The sequence below is a fragment of the Anguilla rostrata genome, chromosome 11 (genome assembly GCF_018555375.3).
Source record: "Anguilla rostrata isolate EN2019 chromosome 11, ASM1855537v3, whole genome shotgun sequence".
NCBI classification, from domain to species: Eukaryota; Metazoa; Chordata; class Actinopteri; order Anguilliformes; family Anguillidae; genus Anguilla; species Anguilla rostrata.
In genome coordinates this window covers 35,777,699-35,794,822 of record NC_057943.1, presented here as the reverse complement: position 1 = coordinate 35,794,822, position 17,124 = coordinate 35,777,699, and the positions used below count along the sequence as shown (strand labels likewise).

At 41.4% G+C, this 17,124-nt stretch overlaps 1 protein-coding gene across 6 annotated transcripts in view; it reads left to right on the top strand.

Moving 5' to 3' along the window:
• Positions 1 to 595: 595 nt before the first annotated feature.
• The window catches only part of LOC135234752 (sodium- and chloride-dependent GABA transporter 2-like), a 44,035-nt gene continuing 27,506 nt past the window's right edge, over positions 596 to 17,124 (top strand). For 5 of the 6 annotated variants that reach the window (XM_064299645.1, XM_064299648.1, XM_064299649.1 and 2 more), the window contains exons 1-2: positions 596 to 790; positions 15,782 to 15,981. In XM_064299645.1, the coding sequence (XP_064155715.1) occupies positions 15,786 to 15,981 (196 nt within the window). In that variant the 5' untranslated portion in view covers positions 596 to 790; positions 15,782 to 15,785. The remainder of the gene's footprint in view (positions 791 to 15,781; positions 15,982 to 17,124) is intronic. The other variant, XM_064299650.1, reaches the window with a different exon arrangement.

Here is a 17,124-nt window from a genome sequence, read left to right as displayed (position 1 = left end):
AACGTACATCAAAGCCCGTTGCACACCGTTTCGAGGATGGGAATAAGTGTGGCGATGGATTATTTGCATAGATGTAATTAATGCCGGAAGCATTTCAGAGAAGCACTGGCACTCACTGGATGGGCAAATGAGCTGAAACACACTGGGAATTATGTGCTGCCAGAATAATGTATTTAGTTGATGACCTGGCAGTCAAGAGCTGGGTGCTTTGCGTCCATTCGCTGCTGTTTCCCTAGCACAGTGGTTCTCAAACTCGGGCCAGGAAGGGCCGGTGTGGGTGCAGGCTTTTATTCCAGCCAAGCAGTTACATACCTGATTCTACTAATTAGTAAAGACTCCAAAGGTTGATTCGTAGAATCAGGTGTGTAACTGCCTGGTTGGAACAAAAGCCTGCTCCCACACCGGCCCTTTCTGGCCCGAGTTGAGAACCACTGTGCTAGCTAGCAGTTATAAAAGCGGCTTTTCTTCCCAATTGACAAGCGGGCTCAGCACTTGCCGGGGGAGGAGGGGCCGCTCTTTTGAGTACGCCTCATCGTCCGTGAATCCCCTCCCTCTTTTTGCCAAAACTGAAGGAGGCCTTGTTGCGTCTGTAGCTCCGCCCCCACTCTTACACACAAGTGAGCGTACACACCTCCCCGCATGGGCACTCTCGGTGCCGGACCGATAGAGACAAGCGGGTCGCAGCTAAGTTGCTAGATTCCGGAAGGAACACAGTACGTTGACCCAGTTTTTAGCGACGCACTTTCTCTTTAAGACCAAGCTCTGAGGTGAAGACAGACTGACTCCGAAGGTACTTTCTGCTTCTCGCCGTTCGTTTTTCCTGTGTGCGACTCCTTTGGGTGCTCTGAGTGTTTGTCTTTTTATTTGATGCCGTTTTAGCCGGAGTTCTGGGGATGTGAGTTGAAGTGTAAGGTATTTGCACAAACAGCTTTTGGAATGTTCATCACACCTCCCCTAGCCTATTTTTTCAGAAAGTTCACTTCGGCGGTGAAACTGGTGTTTGAGCGGTCGCTGTAGCGAAATATAGGCCAAAGGTCACAATTTCCAGGCTCTCCGCTACTTCGGCTGCAAGTGTTTGTAAATCTTCCAGTTGAGCACCCGGTTATGTGGTCAAATCCGATGCACCTCAGCCCCGTACCGTGACCAAGTTTAGCCTGATTAAACTCGTCTCTCTGCACAGGTATTATGTAGATGTAATGTATTAAACACCTGCGTCTCGTGGCAGCCTTATAGTCGTGTTTATTAGCTGCTGCTGCTGCTACAAAAGCCAAAGTTCTACCAAATTACTAATTTATTTATATACACAGTCATTCATATTAACTTCGATTGATGGTTCAAGCTTCAGTTCAGTCTCTCTTTTTCCAAACCTTAAAGATATCAGTTCCCAAGCCGATTTTGTTATAGAAGACGCACTATAAGTAGTTTCCAGTGATAGTCTTGCAATTAAGAGTAGTTTCCCATGCTGAGAGGGGAGTTCACAGTTTAGCCAGACTTGTCACTGGTGCGGGAGTCCAGGAAACTGAAATCTGTGAATTCTTTGCTGATGTTTAATACTTTTTTGCATTCACAAACGGCTGAAAAATATTTTAAAATGATTCTTGCAACAACAAAAAATAAACTTATAAAAGCCTGTGCCAAAAGTGCCCTTGGTTAACTGGGTGTTAGTTATGTAAGAAAAACCTTAAAGGGTAATTACACCCTGGATCACTTATTTCATTTTTAAACTGTAAACATGTTTGTATTCCTACATTATAATGACACTTAATCCATACCGTTGTTTCACCATTTCTGAAATGTAATTTTATCAGAAAAAAGGTCAGAAACGTCTTTGTGTTGCTATCTAACGTTTTATCGATCTTTTCTGCATTCCACACTGGTCCCACCACAATCGATATGAGTCCCTCTTTTCTGAGTGGTATGTTAATAAATTGTATCCTATTCCACAATATGTTTCTGAAAACATTTGCAGCAAGAAATAGGCCATGTAATTGCTGAATCTTGATTCATATTTGATTTGCGACGCCTTGTTTGACAGTTTGATCCAAGTTTCACGAGCATGCGCTGTATAAATAATTTGCGCATAGATTACGTTATGCAGATGAGATGGACACACCTACTCCACCCACACCAGGACACATTTTTCAGAATTTTGTAGTAGGAAGAGCCAGGCTGAAACTGCGTGCAATTCAAGAGATCAGGGATTGCCTTGCTCCGTGAAGCTCAAACTCCAGTGGTTACTCGAGGTATTGCAGTTTAATAAGCCTCTGCTGCCACAAAGCAAATTTCCCCATTGAAGTAAGAACGCATTTTTGAGCCATGGTTTCCCTTGTCAGATTTCTAATGCTTTTTCCCATAGGGATTTCGTTTTAAAAAATATTGATTGTCTTATTTATTACTTTAACTCGCAGAAATGTTACAAGCCACATTAGAAATACCATTGTCACAATGAGCCACTTTCTTAAATCCTGTAGCTAGTCAGCAGTCACAGTTCGTCAGACCTTTTGAAAGCTTTGGAGCGTGCCCCTGTCGGTTAACGTAATTTCTCTGCCTTTACCGTGAACCTTCATGTTTAGGTACCGAGTGTGCACGCTCTGGTGCAAAAAGCCCATAGTCAAACATGGCAGCCGCCATGAATTGGCTTCTTGTGCCAATGAGTAGTTTCCGTAGGAATCCATGGAACCGGTAAACGGAAGCTGTCTGCAGTTCTTGTATATCTCGATGGTGCAATTACTAAGTCTTGTGAAATCTTCTACATATTACATGTAGAAGATACATATTACATGTAAACGCTACTCTTTCCAATTTTGTGCGAGTAAGTCAAGCTAAGTTGAAAATGCCTAAGCATTGCCCCTTCTCTGGATGCGGTTTCAGACATTGGAAAAATGTTTTTAAAAATCAAAATATTTGTTACTCGTCCTTACTCTGAACTGCATAGTATGTATGACATGAACCCCACCACCACCGCTACCTGAGGGACACTTAAGTAAATTACAAACTGAAAAAATGCTCTTATAATGAAAAAAATAGTTCCTGATTTTCATTATGAACTTCTGCATGCTATGAACTCCTAATAAAATAAAAAAAACTACTAAATGTAAGGCTAACATGTTTTGTTGGTTTGTTCATACTTTTTGCCCCCTCTTTGTTGAAGCCCCACTTTACCTTTGTTTTATTTGCATAAGCTTGGATACATTAAAAAAACTTCCCCAAGTTGTATTTTGTGAAGTCAAGCTCCTGCAAACAGGGCCAGATCATGGTCCTGTGAGACCCCTGGGCACGTCTTTTGGAGCCCCCCAACAACAATATTAAATGATAACCACTAAACAGTGTGCTAGTGTGTAACAACACCAGAACGTGCATTTTGTGTTCTTGTTCATTTGGGCTTGCTAATAAGCTCTCAACAAGGTTTTTATTCCCAATTTGTGCCTTTTCTGCATCAATTTATGGTGGAAATGATTCTTTCATGTTTTTATTGGGGGGGACAAATGCACATGTTCTAAATATTGAGGGGGACGTATCCCCTGTGCCCCCCCCCAAAATCTACACCTATGAGCTAATTAATTTCTGATAACAAGCTGAATCATACGGGCAGCTAGCTAGGGAAAATGGGAAGCTAGCTAAAATAAAGGGATAGCTAGTTACGGTAAGCAAATGAACGAAGGCTTGCTAATATGAGCTTCAACTGTATCATGTTAGCAGAAGACTACTTGTTGGTGAGTATTGTATCATGTCACAGCGTATTGTAGCGTGCCAACCAGTGGCTCAGTTGTACAGCACTGTACTCTCAGAGAGGCTCTCGTTTTAAGCATGCACTGTATGTACCAAGGGGCCCAGGTGTTACGCTCGATGTATGCACCGAGGAGCCTGGGGGCCCTAGTGGTCAACTCGCACTGTAAGCACCCAGGGGCCCGGGGGCCCTAGTGGTCAGCTCACGCTTTAAGCACCGAGGGGCCCAGGGACCCTCACACTTTAGATGCCAAGGGGCCTACGGGCCCTAGTGGTCAGCTCACTCTTTAAACACCAAGGGGCCTGGGGGCCCTCACACTGCAAGCGCTGAGGGGCCCAGGTGCCCTCACATTGTAAACCTGGCCCACGCACTGCGCGCAGCCTGAGGCTTGGAGACCCCCTGGCAGTCGGAGGCCCCAGGGCACTGGCCCCACTGGCCCGGTCCATAATCCAGCCATGCCTGCACCTGAGCTGGGTGCAGTCTAGAGCAATGGGGAGACACAGCATCCCCTGCTTGTACTGAAACATTTATTGGAACACACACTTGTTGGAGGGGCAGGTCACATACTGGAGTCATGCGAGCCAGTGCTGGCTGTGTCATTAGCCAACAACCTGGGTCTGTAATGTTTTAACTATAGAAAGGCCTCGCCACAACGATGTCCAGGGCATCAGACGTATCCAGCATTACATCATCGATCATTTCAGCGCCAGCAGTGATCTGATTTCTTAAATATTATATAACCATAAATTGCAAAACTATAAATACATTTTAAAAAGAACACAACTGAATCCATTTCAGTGTTTGTATTTCTAATTTATAGCAGTTTCCTTATATAGGCTTAGGGAAATGTATGTAGGCATATTACAGGAACACCGAGAACCGCAAAAACATGCAAGTTGTTAATGAAATACAAAGTGCAACAAAGTGCAAAGTCACTTCTTAGGTCGTAAAGAATTTAGCGCGTCTTCGTCCCTTCTCCTTGGACTGCGCCTTTACATATTTTATACACATTTTACAGCGTATAAATTCCACCGAGAACGCGCAGCTTTGGTGGTTTGCTGGGACCGCACGCACACAGATCGATTACATTTCACGCAGTTGTCATGTAGCTGCTCTATTCAGTTTATTCAACGTTTCAGAGAAACTGAAAATATGTCTGTGGTATTATGTCTGCGGAGTTGTAAGCTTATTTCTATAACTACAGCGTCCCACCCTAAATGCTTTATTAGCCTTATCACACAATTGCAGTAAATTACTTTCGTATGATTAAAAATGCTAAATTAATTTTGATAGCGCTTGATTTTGATTGACGTTTCATAACAAAGCGCCGGTCACTCGGTTGAATAGCGTGCCGGAGCAGGCAGAAACACGTTTGCACCTAGGTAAAAGCCTATTGTCTTTTGTCTGGAGGGGGGGGTTTGTGAAGAAAATGGCACAAACTTGCATGCATTTCTTTACTGAGTTGTTTTTTTTTCTCATTTTAATAACAGTTATTTTAAGACCAAATATTTAGGAAAGTCGTGGAAGGAGAAGGACATAGCATTTACGGCATGGAGTAATTTGAATTTTAAAGTCCCCCAAGCCCGATGGCGTCGTTCTAGTGTTAAGGGAAACTGTCACACGCTCTCTAAGAGCAATTAGAAGGGAATGTACTTTAAGGCACGAATATTTTTCACCTTTACGAAAGCTTGTCATTTAGTCATTAGGGAATTATTTACCTCCAGATATGAATAGTTGTACACATTGGCAATTGTCTTGAGCGTCACTTCCTGGCACCGGCACAGGCACATTTTATATGCTGTTGGCAACGATGAAAATACCATGATAAACTTTAATTTGTTTCATAGATAAAATACAACACTAAGTGCTTCACAGTTCAGGAAAAGAATAAAAACAAAGTTAAAACAAACAACAGGATACAAGACTACACAATAAATACAGTAGTAAAAACGAGGAAATTAAAACCAGGGAGAGAAAAAGAAATACAATGAGAAACAGGCTGTCATTAAAGCCACATTACAGCCTCCCAAGCTATAAGGAAAATGTACGTTGCATTCAAAAGGCATATCAGTGCGTTTGGATTTCCTGGCCATGCAAGGGTGAACACTATCAGGGAGGTTCCCATGCAGGTAAAGTTATCATTTGCAAGAGGGTTTCACAATGGCGATATGTACACAATCACTAATAAACAAATGCTTTCATAGCGTTTCCAAATGTCCTGTGAGGTCAACCTCTAAGTTGTCCATTGCCTAATTGAAAATGTCAATTTTCGGTAAAGAGGCTACCTGTTTGCAATATATTCTTATGTTGAACTTGCTGCCAGCTCCTTTTTGAAGCTGCTGTCACATGCACTGAAAAATATTTAATGTGTCAGTGTGGTGGCATTATCAAAAGTCTGTATAAGGTGTGGTTTTCAGAGATGTCATTAATGCCTAAAGCATGTGAGAGAAGTGCTGCCACAGGATGGGAAAAGGAGCTGAAACGCTGATTTGGGCATCACGTGCTGACAGTGCAGAAACACAGGGAGCACACACACCATTCCAGTATATGTGCAGATCTACAAATACTGTACTTCTGAGTGCTTCTGTTGCAGCCAGCATCAAGCCAGAGATGACTCATTTTATGGTGTAGAGCTGTTTGCGTCCCATGCAAGAGAAGTGCTCTACAAACAAAATGATTTACTCAGCAAGTCAAATGGCTGATATTGCTTGGAAAGCTTAAATGTTCAGTAATGGTGTTGAGTACTGGTGGTTCAGTAATGATGTGAGGTGCTGGTGGTTCAGTGATGGTGTTGGGTACTTTCAATGATGGTGTTAGGTACTGCTGGTTCAGAGATGGCGCTGGGTACTGTTGGTTCAGTAATGGTGTTGGGTACTGTTGGTTCAGTGATGGTGTTGGGTATTTGTGGTTTAATAATGGTGTTGGGTACTGGTGGTTCAGTAATGGCGTTGGGTATTTGTGGTTCAGTAATGGTGCTGGGTACTGTTGGTTCAGTAGTGGCGTAGGGTATTTGTGGTTCAGTAATGGTGCTGGGTACTGCTGGTTCAGTAGTGGCGTTGGGTATTTGTGGTTCAGTAATGGTGCTGAGTACTGTTGGTTCAGTAATGGTGCTGAGTACTGTTGGTTCAGTAATGGTGTTTGGTACTGTTGGTTCAGTGATGGTGTTGGGTACTGCTGATTCAGTAATGGTGTTGGGTACTGTTGGTTCAGTAGTGGCGTAGGGTATTTGTGGTTCAGTAATGGTGCTGGGTACTGTTGGTTCAGTAGTGGCGTTGGGTATTTGTGGTTCAGTAATGGTGCTGAGTACTGTTGGTTCAGTAATGGTGTTGGGTACTGTTGGTTCAGTGATGGTGTTGGGTACTGCTGATTCAGTAATGGTGTTGGGTACTGTTGGTTCAGTAGTGGCGTTGGGTATTTGTGATTCAGTAATGGTGCTGGGTACTGTTGGTTCAGTTATGGTGTTGGGTACTGCTGGTTCAGTAATGGTGCTGGGTATTGTTGGTTCAGTTATGATGGTATTTGGGTATTGGGGTTCGGTAATGGTCGGTTCGTAGTGGCGTAGTGGGTATTTGTGGTTCAGTAATGGTGCTGGGTACTGTTGGTTCAGTAGTGGCGTTGGGTATTTGTGGTTCAGTAATGGTGCTGAGTACTGTTGGTTCAGTGATGGTGTTGGGTACTGCTGGTTCAGTAATGGTGTTGGGTACTGCTGGTTCAGTAGTGGCGTTGGGTATTTGTGGTTCAGTAATGGTGCTGAGTACTGTTGGTTCAGTAATGGTGTTGGGTACTGTTGGTTCAGTAATGGTGCTGGGTACTGTTGGTTCAGTTATGGTGTTGGGTACTGTTGGTTCAGTAATGGTGCCGGGTACTGGTGTTTCAGTAATAGTGTGACGTACTGGTGGTTCAGTAATGCGGTGGGGAGTTTCGGGTGTGTATGAAAGTTTCAGTGTTTTTTTTTAAAATGTCTATTTAATATGTTATGGCTGGTAAGGCCATGTGATGTGGGGGAAGTAGTTCAGGAAAGTCGGTTGTACATGTGTGGACAATGCGACTGGTCAGATATGTGGGAGAGATTAAAAGGTTGAAATCTATATTATGTGGTGAGTGAATTAACAGGGTGCCTTGATTCCCTTTGAAGTTGAGGCCCATTGGTTTCCTTACTTAATCTTACTGAATTACCATCTTCATTCCTTTTTAATGTATTTCTTTCCTGAGGAGATGTGTGTCTGCACTAGTTAGTCTAGTGTATACACACCCAGTGTTTCTCCATATGATTAATTTATTTGGGCAGCTCGCCCAAATCAATTTCCCCTGGCCCTAAATTTTTTTTTTTGGTATTTAATTGCTTATTTCTTTATGTCAATGTCAAAGTGAGGTACATTGGTTGGAAGGACAGTCGTGGACTATATCTGTGCAGGGAATATTGAAGTTTTTCTAAATCTAAAATTTAGCCATTGTTATGCATGGTTTCTTCAAAAGAATGTACCCTCTGCCCTAACAAAGACTGCAAAGTTGTCAACATTATTTGGATTAATGCTAGCTAGCGTTTAGCAAGCATCAGCGTTCACCCAGTTAACATTAGCTTAGATAGCTAATGAAAACGTTAACTTTTCACTTTTGACAGAAATGAGTATAGAAAAATTATTCTTTAAAAAAAGAAGGTGAGAGGAGGAGGAGGGAGAAACTACATCTCAGATAGGTTGGCATAATTGTAACCCTTACTAACAGAAAGGCTAAAGACATTCAACCTCAATTTTTCGCTAATCCACACATTTTCATGTTACCATACATTGTCTGTGGTAAGTCAATTAGGGTATCTACTTTTTTTCCATTAGAGGTCATTTCAAATAGCTACGAGACAGATTTATTTGAGCTTTTATGTACTATATCAGATTTTTAGTGGGTCAAAAGTTTACATACACCTCCTTGTTCAGACACACTTTTTCAGTTCAGTCCACACATTTTCTATAAGATTCAGGTCAGGGCTTTGTGATGGCCACTCCAGTACTTTCACTTTATTGTCTTTAAGCCATTTTGTTACAACTTTGGAGGTATGCTTAGGATCATTGTCCTGCTGGAAGACCCAGTTGCGACCAAGTTTTAACTTTCCAGCTGATGTCTCGAGGTGTTGCTTCAGTATTTCTAGATAATCCTTCTTCCTCATGATGCCATCTGTTTTCTCAAGTGCACCAGTCCCTTTTCCAGCAAAACACCCCCATAACATGATGCTGCCACCCCCATGCTTCACTACCCTTTTCCCTCCATATATAGTGCTGATTATTATGGTCAAACAGTCCAGTTTTTTTCCTCCTGGTGATTACCTGCAAACTTCATTCTGGATTTTTTATGCCAATCTTGGAGTAGGGGCTTTTTCTTTGCGCGACAGCCTTTCAGGCCATGGCGATGTAGTATTCTCTTAATGGTGGATGTAGGTACTTTGGTACCTGATGCCTCCAACTCCTTCACCAGTTTCTTTGTTGTTGTCTTGGGGTTCATTTTAACCTTTCGGACCGAAGTTCGTTCAGCCCCGGGAGTTAATTTCTGCCTCCTTCCTGAATGATGCAGTGTCTGTGTGGTCCCAAGATCTTTATATTTGCATACAATTGTTTGTACAGATGCTCGTGGTACCTTCAGTAGTTTGGACATTGCTCCTGAGGAGGAACTGGACTTGGGGAGGTCCACAATTTTTTTTTTTCTGAGGTCTTGGCTAAGTTGCTTGAATTTTCCCACAGTATCAAGTGCAAAAAGACAGTGGCTCTAAAGGTAGGCCCTTAAATACAGCCACAGGTGCCAATTAACTCCCAATGAACTCCTAAGATACAGTCAACTTGGTGTATATAAACATTTGACCCGCTGGAATTCTGATATAGTGAATAAAAGCTGAAATAAATCTGTCTCTAATCGATTGTTTTAAAATTGTCTCTGATGTGAACAAAGTAGATGCCCTAATTTACTTGCCAAAATAAATGTATGATAACATGAAATGAGTTGTGAAAAACTGAGTCTGAATATTTTTAGCCTAGGTGTTTGTAAACGTTTGGCCTCAACTGTATCTGTAACTGAGGTTATCGCAGGAAAAGTTGCTTTAGTTTGGGTTCCTTTTGCATTGTGTTCATTCTCTCTGTTGCTGGTACAGCTTGATGCAAAAAGTGCCATACAGATTTAATTTTCATCTGACATGGCCAAAGTAAAAATAAATAAATAAATACAATTCCCGAACATAAAATATTAAGTGCTCAAACACAAAACGTGAACTCTGTCTGCGTAGCAATTTTATAACCTCTTGATAGTTTCAATACAATTTAATAAACAGTACAAACAACCCGCCCCCACCCCCCAACACACACGCTGGGTCAACCTCCATAAATAAATTCCCAACCTATGGGAAATGCGGCACACCCAGTACTGGCTAGGCTAAAGTATAAAGCTAATGTACATAACAAACATTGGCTAGGCTAATGTTCAGGCCCAATACAGACACCACAAGGGTACACTGAGGGTGTCAACTGGAAGAAAAATAAAAATTGAACATTGCATTCAATATTATATTCTAATATTTATTGTAAAAGTTACATAATTATTGCAGTAAATTTACAGAAAAACAAAATTGTGTTTTACAAAAACCTGAAATAAACAAAAAAGCAACATCTGCATCATAATTTATAATATTTTAGCCTAACAATTAAATCCTTATTTTTATTTTGACCACATTTTGTAGAACAACATGGGGAAAAAAATAAAGTACAGTGTGGCCATTGACAGTTTGGCAGTCTGTATTAGCACTGTCCTGTCAGAGAATATTTGGCAAAGACACAAGATGCTCCACTGGGCTAGAGTAGAGTACTGAGGGCTTTCTGTTCGCAGTTTTCTCCACCGAGGTGCAAACCCACTCTGCTTGACCAGAATCCCCTGGAGTGCTCAGGCGTTTCTGGGCTAGGTGTACAGTATTTCTGAGGACTTCCACCAGAGAGGATTCTGGTAAACTGGTGGTGGTTCTTGCTTTCCGTGCATCTTGATCTCTTGCTATACAACTTCAGATATGATTTATTTATCTTGTAAATGCACAATCTGATGGTGAAGTAATATTTTTAAATGTGGAAAACCTTAGACGACTTGCCTATGATATCATTAAATATTCAAATGTTCAAACTGCAATTTGAAAACATTTTTTTTTCTGTCTTCTGAATATTTGAGTTCTGAATAAATATGACAGCCCAGGTGTACACATGCTGTAATGGTTGTTTACTTGATCAAGATACGTCACTTTAATCATCTCCACTGTTCAAATGTAACAGATTGTAAGCGTGTAGCGTCTGTTTGGAACCTTTTAGTATGAGGTTACACGGATGCTATGTATTTACACATTATAATATCTAATTTAGAGCATGATCAAAAGTTTTGGCCACATGTAGCCTATTACTGCTTTTCTCTTCGCTCAGACAAACATGATGTTCAGTCCTTGCCATTTTGAGTCGTACTGCCTGGCAGTAGCACAATGGCAGCATTGAGTGCAGAATTCTAATGTTGATGACACCACCTACACCCCTGCAGTAATCTCTGCTGTGGAATGTTTCAGGGTTTCTCCAGGATGCAGACAGTCTTACTGACTGACTGACTGTAGGACTGACTGACTGTCAGGCTCCATTAACACCCTCCAGCTTCCTGCCTGAAGCCTGCTTTCTGACTGGGTGGGTGTGGCAGCAGTTTGTTCTTCATTGTTGGTGGGGTGTGGCCAAAACTGGAGTCTTTTCACATGCGCTGCTGACTTGCTGTGTGCTTTGGCTTTGAGGCACATTCGTCTGAGAATTTATTTAACAAATCTGCGGCTGTTCTTTCATAGGTGTGTGAATGATCTTCTGAGGATACCTGACCTTTTGAGAGCGAGAGGCGGCGCCGTTCTCCAGACTTTGCCGCAGGGTATCGTCGGTGGGCTTCAGGCTGGGGGGGGGGGGGGGCGTGAGAGAGACAGCGAGAAACGTAGAGAGTGAAAGACAGAGAGAGAGATGTAGAGAGAGAGAGAGAGAGCGAGAGAAAGAGACTCATTGACTGGGGTGTGCTTATACAAAATGACTGGTGGCAAGATCCTGTTTGTGTTTTATGCTTTTTTTCTTATGTTGAAAAATTTAGGAGCACACTTATGTATCCAAATTCGTGCTCCTAAATTATTTTTCCAGTTGGTACATTTTTCAGGAGCAATAGCTCCTAGCATGGAGGCGCTGTAGAACCCTGCCTGTACCCCAGAAAGCGAGATTATGTACTGCTGCCAGGCATTCCCCTAATGCAGGTGTTCTCTGTCTAGGGCTGGGTATCCTTTGGATTTTATCTATTCCGATTACCAGTTCGATTCTGGTTATCTAATCCGCTTCTTATTGAATCCTGTTTCCGATTCTTGTCGTATTGTTTCAGTACGAAAAGAAACCAAGATGTGTTTTACGCAAAAGCCACCTTAATTTTCAGCAGATTTGGGCTGTCATTTCAGCAAAAAAGTAAAAGAAAAAAAAAGGAAAAGAAAAGCAAACGTGTCCTCTCACTTTGAGGAATGCTCAACACAAACATTTACAACTGCTGAAAAGGAATGTAATCCCTTCACAGTAAACATGGTCGCCATTCGGTGACATTAATTTAATAGAAATGGAGTATGGTAACTAATCTTACCATGTATAACTTGGATGTTCGCTGTTTAGCGTTTGCTTATTTTTTTAATCCTAGTTCGATTCCGTAAGACTAGTATTAGCTGATTCTGGAGCATTATGACTGACTTGGGACATCGAAAACTGCATCCTTTATACTTTATTATGCCATGCTTCGTCATGTTCGATGTACTTCGTCACTTGCATTAAATTATTATTAGCTGAGCAGTGGGGTAGCTGCTGCGCCTGTGTTTTTGGTGTGTCTAATTTGGCGTATGCTACGTCCTACAGTAGTACTTTGCAGAGGTGGGGGACTCGAGTTGCAAATTTGAGGACTTGCGACTTGCTTGACACATTGATAAAAGGCTCGACTTGACTTTGACTTGGTATTCATGACTTGAGACTTGACTTTGACTTGAGGCAGATGACTCGAAAGGACTTAACAGTTTTTATTAAGCTGAGAATAGTCCATTTGCATTTTTCTAGATATTGAGCATGAACAGTTAACGTTTTGAAACATGATTCAGTGACTTTTAGTGCAGTGCGCGCAACCCAGGCTTAAAAGACCAGCTCAGGTCAAGCAAGTCACCATGAAAGAAGCCCTTAAAACAAGAGAGTACAATGGCAAGCCATGTCATGAGAAAACTGCACCCGTTAGTTAGTATCTACAACTAGGGATGGGTATGGTTAGGATTTTATCAATACCAATACCACTATTGACACTGCTTATCGATACCAATACTTATCAATACTCTTATCGATACTTCCTAATTTTGAGTGCAAAATACATGTTGTTAAAAGAATTATCAGTACTACTTTTATATTAGTTTGGGCAAAAAATATTTTTGTTGATAAAATGAAATAGATTGTTTTCTCAGACAAAACATGAGGATGGGACCAATTGATACAGATACTGTAAATGTCTGGTAGTTCTTGATACTTTCTGTTTCTGTTGGTCTTCACTAACTTAATGGGAATATGACTGTAATATAGTGTGTGTCCACCAATCACTAGTTATTGCTACCTTTGTGAGCTGCAGGTATGTTTTTCTTTCAAACCTCCTTCCTAAAAATATAGGCTGCTCTGGTTACATTAGGTTACACTACTGACATTTTAAAATCACTTATTAAAACAGACTGTATGATAGCATATAATATTGGTATGCTATTTCATCTCTATGCATTTTGTCATTTTTCCTTTAATTAGGCCTTCCATTGACAGTTTTCAACATAGAAGATAGTGAGTGACGATAAAATAGAGTTGAAATCACTGATTATGTTGTGGAGGGTGATTAGCATGTTTGGATGATCATGGCAGTTTTTAAATCTTTATCTAAGACCCTTTCAATGCCGAAATAGATTATACCCGCAACGGTTTCCCACAAATTGCGCGAAAACGAAACATAGTGCAGTGCAGTGATTTGGTTCTTTGAGAGATACACATGCCGGTCTGTGTATAAGCGAACCACATACCTTGGTTGCACTGAGGAAGGGAGAATAGTTTATTACGACACTAACACAGTTGACAGTAACTGTGTTAAAAAAAGTAAACATTTTATTTTCAAGGCAAGACCATTGAGAAAAACTAATATATGACAAGATTTACTGCCTAACAAAGACTAAGACAAAAAAAAGAAAGAAGATTGATCCATATCCAAAATGCTTGTACGAAATGACCATGGTACTAGGAGTCTGTTTGGCAGATTCTTTCTGAATGTACCTTCAGGCTCTCCTTAAATGTCATTCCTGCTAGACTTCTCACATTCTGCACTATGCTACATTTGACCATATAAGGTCTTACCTGGCCAGTATTCTGGCTCTCGCTGTCACAATCGACGGACCCCCCCCCCCCCTCTTGTAGTAACAGACCCCCCCTCCGGGTAATTTTGCACCCCTCCCTCTCCCTGCAGGTGCAGTTTTTGTACAACTGACATGCTCTTATGATTGAGTGTATATTGCATAATCACCTGTATGACTTCCTAACAGTTTCATTTGCTACATTCAGATAGGAGGATATGGGATTAAGGCTATTTCAAACCGTAATCCCAACCTTCACATATATTTGGGCATGTAGGGCTGTTCACAGAAGTCTGCCTCTTATCAGACCCCTGAAGGAAAACAGACTGTTTACTGTGCTGACAGGGAGTCAGCAAGTGTGATAGAGTGCTATGTTGCAAAACATCCTACCGTAATACAGCGTAATCATGTTTTGTATTATTGGAAAGCCGATGTCATGGATAACAAGTTGGTGTCTTGGCTACAATGGTTAACCCATTGTGTCTTTATTTGATGACTTGGTGTTTTACTTGTATATAAGGAGAGAAGTGCGATGGTTCGGGGAGACTCGTCAACATGGCTATGCGTCTAGCCATTTCACCACTTGCAAAAAAAAAAAAAAAAAACACGTTTTCAACGTACGAAGTAACGGTAGTAAAAAAAAAAAAAAGAAAGAAAAGTAGGTAAACCGTAGAAAAGCCACAGCGGTCAGCTGTTGTCACTTTTTAAGAAAGTAAATAAATCTGCCGTCCTGAAATGCATATGGCTCCCTGTCTGTGAGTCTTGGTAAACGTATATAATTAGGATGTCAATATTACATACGCGAGTAAAGTTATGAACACCTACTTCATTAAATGTCCATGAACGGCTTTGCAATAAAAAGACGTTCTTCAATACTGTCATTTGCTTGTGCTTTGAAAGAAGGTAGCCCAGTAAGCAGAAGCCTGAATATAAATGGAATGTAGATGTGTAAAGGCCTGTAAATGTAGGTTGACATGTTTTGACATGTTTAGCCTTAGGCGGGATTCGACGCTAAGCCTTATCGGTGCTAAGGCAACAACGTTACCAATGAGCCACCAACAAAGTAGTTGCACTGGCCAATAATTTTCTTGGTGGAAATTATACATGTCCATTTTGTGTGTGTATGTGATGTTTTGATTGGCTGGTGTAGCTAAATGTCCAATGGAGATACATATTGTTTGTGGGCTTGGAGCATTGTGATGATGCAATCAGGCAGGAAAAAGAAGGAAAAAAGGCAAAATCTCCTAAATTTGGGGGTTTATTGTACAGACGTGAAGTTGTTTCTGAATTCTGTCTGTTGAAATGGAATCAGAATGGTACAGAAATGAATGTTTTTAAGCACTGAGAGTCTGTGGTCATTGTGGTTATTTCTGTAGGAAACCTTGAAAAGTCCAAACTGTCTGTGCTGTATAGGTATGGGGCATTCCCCCCTGCTAAGGCATAACTTGGCGGGATGGCATACCTGCCGATGATCATGATTATCGTTTGTTATTATGATTAATGTTGATGTCTTATGAGTGCCTTTAAACCATTCTGAAACCTCTAGAACCCTTCACTGTTGGAACACTGTTGTCTACATTTTCTGTTCACATATATGTAACCATAACCAGTGACTGTGTTCCTCTCAACAGCATTATGGCGAAGAACTGTGAGCTGGAGGTGAAGCTTAACCTGCCCAATCAGGTCAGCTCCTCGGCACAAGCAGTGCCCAAAATCCATGAGAGGGCTCAGTGGGGCAGTAAAGTAGACTTCCTCTTGGCTGTGGCAGGACAGATTATTGGCTTGGGAAACGTGTGGAGATTCCCATACCTGTGTTACAAAAATGGAGGGGGTGAGTGCTGGCCATCGTGGAAAAAACCCTGAAAACAACAAACCTTGCTTTTATTCCTAGTTTCTTCTCTCTGCTCATCTCCCATCCTGGACTTGCTTTCTGCTGGGTTTGCTTTGTATCAGTATGAATCATGTCTTTTGGCGTTTCCACACTTTTTAACCTTGGCTGCCTAACATTTACTGTCCTTTTAACACTTGCGTACTCTTTCACAGGGAGTGCTCATCTAAGCAACCTTTTCTTCCCACTTTCTGAATATGACCTCTTTATGACTGTTTCAGGGCCTTTGGACAGTACACATGTTGCAAACCATTTTTTTTTACCAGATCTAACTGTGTTTTGCATTTCTTACTCTGGGTTCTAGCCTCTGGGAGCTGGGCACCTGCCGTTTTGTCCACGTGTTTAGTTTACAGCTGTCCTGCCTTCACGTGTACATATGTAAAATTCTGCTTACTGCCTGTGTGTTCTGTCAGTGTTGGATGGGTCTCTCTTCCGTTGCTGCATGTTGGCCAACGTGGACTTTAATTTTCAATTGTCTACATCATTCTCAATGTGTTTTATGTTCATTATGACTTTTGGTCTTCATGTTTGTCTTTTTCTGTGCCTGGTATATTTTTGTTTCTCTTTCTTTTCTTAACCGCCAATCTGTGACTTTTCTCTTCTGTAGTCATTATGGCAGTAAAGCTTCATCTGACTCTTTTCATTTGAAACAAACCATCAAAGTAGAAAAAAAAATTGGTATTTGGTATGTATTGAAAAATGGAAAGAGATCATATCTTCATTATTTTGCAAAAATAATTGCAGACTTGTCACTGATCGTCACAGAAAACACTGAAAAACACTCTCCTAACAGAAAAAATGCAGAACATCTGCAGAGCACATTTTCTCTGCCACTCCCCAGTCAGATTTTACATTGGACAACCAATATACCAAACAGCCCAGAGATTCAACCCACAGACAGAAGCTCTAAACTGTAGGGCTGCAGTGTCTACTGCTTTTCACTGCATGTTGTGCTCAGTTAAAGTCATTGATGGCAAAAGATTCCCACGCCTTAATAATATCCCTCTACATAGTTGTGGATGGACTGTTCTTGCTGACATCATCTGATCACGTTCTGCATTGATATTCTCAGTCACCTGAGGAAGA